This window comes from Entamoeba dispar, genomic scaffold (genome assembly GCF_000209125.1).
Source record: "Entamoeba dispar SAW760 scf_1105229461009 genomic scaffold, whole genome shotgun sequence".
Classification (NCBI taxonomy): domain Eukaryota; phylum Evosea; order Mastigamoebida; family Endamoebidae; genus Entamoeba; species Entamoeba dispar.
This window is the reverse complement of record NW_001854478.1, coordinates 2,140-4,246: the sequence shown is the minus strand read 5'-3', so window position 1 is coordinate 4,246 and position 2,107 is coordinate 2,140. Positions and strand designations below refer to the sequence as shown.

Below are 2,107 nucleotides of genomic sequence, written 5' to 3'. Positions count from 1 at the left end.
TAATGAGAATTTCCACAATAATAACTCAGAAGAAGTGCAACATCCAGAGCAACAACAATCTTCAGAACAAACTGATGAAAACCCAATAGATATATCAGTAGTACCTGATACTTGTAATGAAGAAAGTACTCAAAGCGTAGATGAAGTTCAAGCTAATATAAGTGAGGTTCAAAATGATATCAATAAAAAACTTCAAGAACTTTGCCATCCGCCAGAAGATATTTCTCAAACCAATGCTTCAAAAATAAAAGAAGGATATTTAAACCTTGTCAAAAAGTTAAATGGATTAGTTATTGAATATAATAAAAAGACTAATGGAATGACAGATGGAACTGAAAAAAGAAAAGGGGTTATTGTTGTTGCTGATCCAAATGAAAGATTTGTTAATATATTTAATGGTAAACCATCAGAGTCATTCTCAGATACTCTTCGTAGTTATAATATTATATTTCCACATATCGAGTATTGTAAAATACTAAATTCATCAATGAATACATACAAACAACTTTTTGGACAGAAAGATTTTGGTATATTTTGTGTTACTAAGTATGGAAATGTTTTTGGTATATTCTTTCATTCTGTTAAAATACTTAGAAACCAAACCTTTGTTTGTAATAAATCTGCTTTATTCATTATAAGAAGAAATGGAATGAAAGAATATGAACCAATTGTAAGTAAAAGAGAAAGTGATATTTATATTGTATTTGGGAATGATAATACTGAAGATGATTTATTGATAACAATTACTAATAGTATTGGATATGGAATACAATTTAATAATAACACAGTTAGTATTATTGGTGATATTCGAAATGTATTTAATGAAATAGAATATAATGGTATGTTATTAAATATAAATGATAACAATGAATATCAAGAAGAATTAAATGAATTAAACATTATGAAAATTCATTCAGATGATGATGATTAATTTACTAATTGAAATGATTTAAAATAACAACAAAATGGTTATTATTTTTAATTTACTAAAAATGTTTTAAATGATTAAAACAATAATAAACTCATATAAAATATCATTATTTGTATTAATTTAAACTATATCATTTATTCATTATATTATTTATATACTTTCATTATCATTATATTTATTTATTCATTATTTATATTACTACATCATTTTCTATCAACTTCTTTTTATTTTTCTTTTTTGAATTTTATGTTGATTGTTTTTAACATTATATATAATTATTATCAATTTATATTGATTATATTGTATTTATTATACTAATAATTCATTCAAATGATTATGTTCAAACATATGATTCAATGTTTATTTCATTTAATTTGTTAAATTACAAAACAACATATTTTAAAGATTATTAATAACATTCAATTTTGATGATTAAATAATGAAATAAAAGAAGATTAATTCAAAAATTAAATCAATAATAATACACAATCAAATGAATAAAATAAACAATATATTATAAAGAATTAACAAATTTGATTATTCATTACTCTAAATTAACTATAATAATACATCATTATAATAATCAAATTTAAGTAAAAGAAACAACAAAACACTACATCACACTATTCAACATTCACAAATTTAAACAAACAATAAATATGAATGATAAATGAAATAAAACAGTTGAGAAAATAGACATTAATCAAGAAGAGTATTAAATTAATAAGAAATGATGATATTTGAAATTGATCTATGAAACAAAAAGAAATAAAACAACAAAAGATTAACAATGAAAATAGAATATCCAATATTTAAAAATAAACAGTAATTTATTAAATAGAAATGATAAATTGAATATTATTTGAATATTAAGTCAATTAAATTTGAATTATTTGTATCAAATAATATAGAATAAATAATTTTAAGATAATGTGAATGTATTTTTCTTTATGAATGAATAATATTCTTATTCTCAAACAAAATAATAAAACACATTAATAATTATAGTAATTAAATGTTCAAATTTGTTTTAAATGTATATAATATATTTCAACAGAAAATTAAAAATTGTTATATCATTAAATAAACATTAAATACTATAATCATATTAAATAAACATATACATGATTATATGTTTATATACATATTATATCACATATAATATATGTATTATAA

General features: G+C 19.7%; 1 protein-coding gene across 1 annotated transcript, besides 5 other annotated features; it reads left to right on the top strand.

The window, feature by feature from the left end:
* Positions 1 to 931, top strand: EDI_104740 (uncharacterized protein; the record flags this gene model as incomplete). Its single annotated transcript, XM_001737975.1, has 1 exon — positions 1 to 931. A coding segment is annotated over one exon (931 nt), but the record flags the coding sequence as incomplete, so codon positions are not given.
* A 38-nt stretch (positions 932 to 969) lies between these two features.
* Positions 970 to 1,056: a sequence feature (AT_rich).
* Positions 1,057 to 1,065: 9 nt separating this feature from the next.
* Positions 1,066 to 1,244: a microsatellite.
* Positions 1,245 to 1,325: 81 nt separating this feature from the next.
* Positions 1,326 to 1,524: a sequence feature (AT_rich).
* Positions 1,525 to 1,738: 214 nt separating this feature from the next.
* Positions 1,739 to 2,028: a sequence feature (AT_rich).
* A 7-nt stretch (positions 2,029 to 2,035) lies between these two features.
* Positions 2,036 to 2,102: a microsatellite.
* Positions 2,103 to 2,107: the final 5 nt, after the last annotated feature.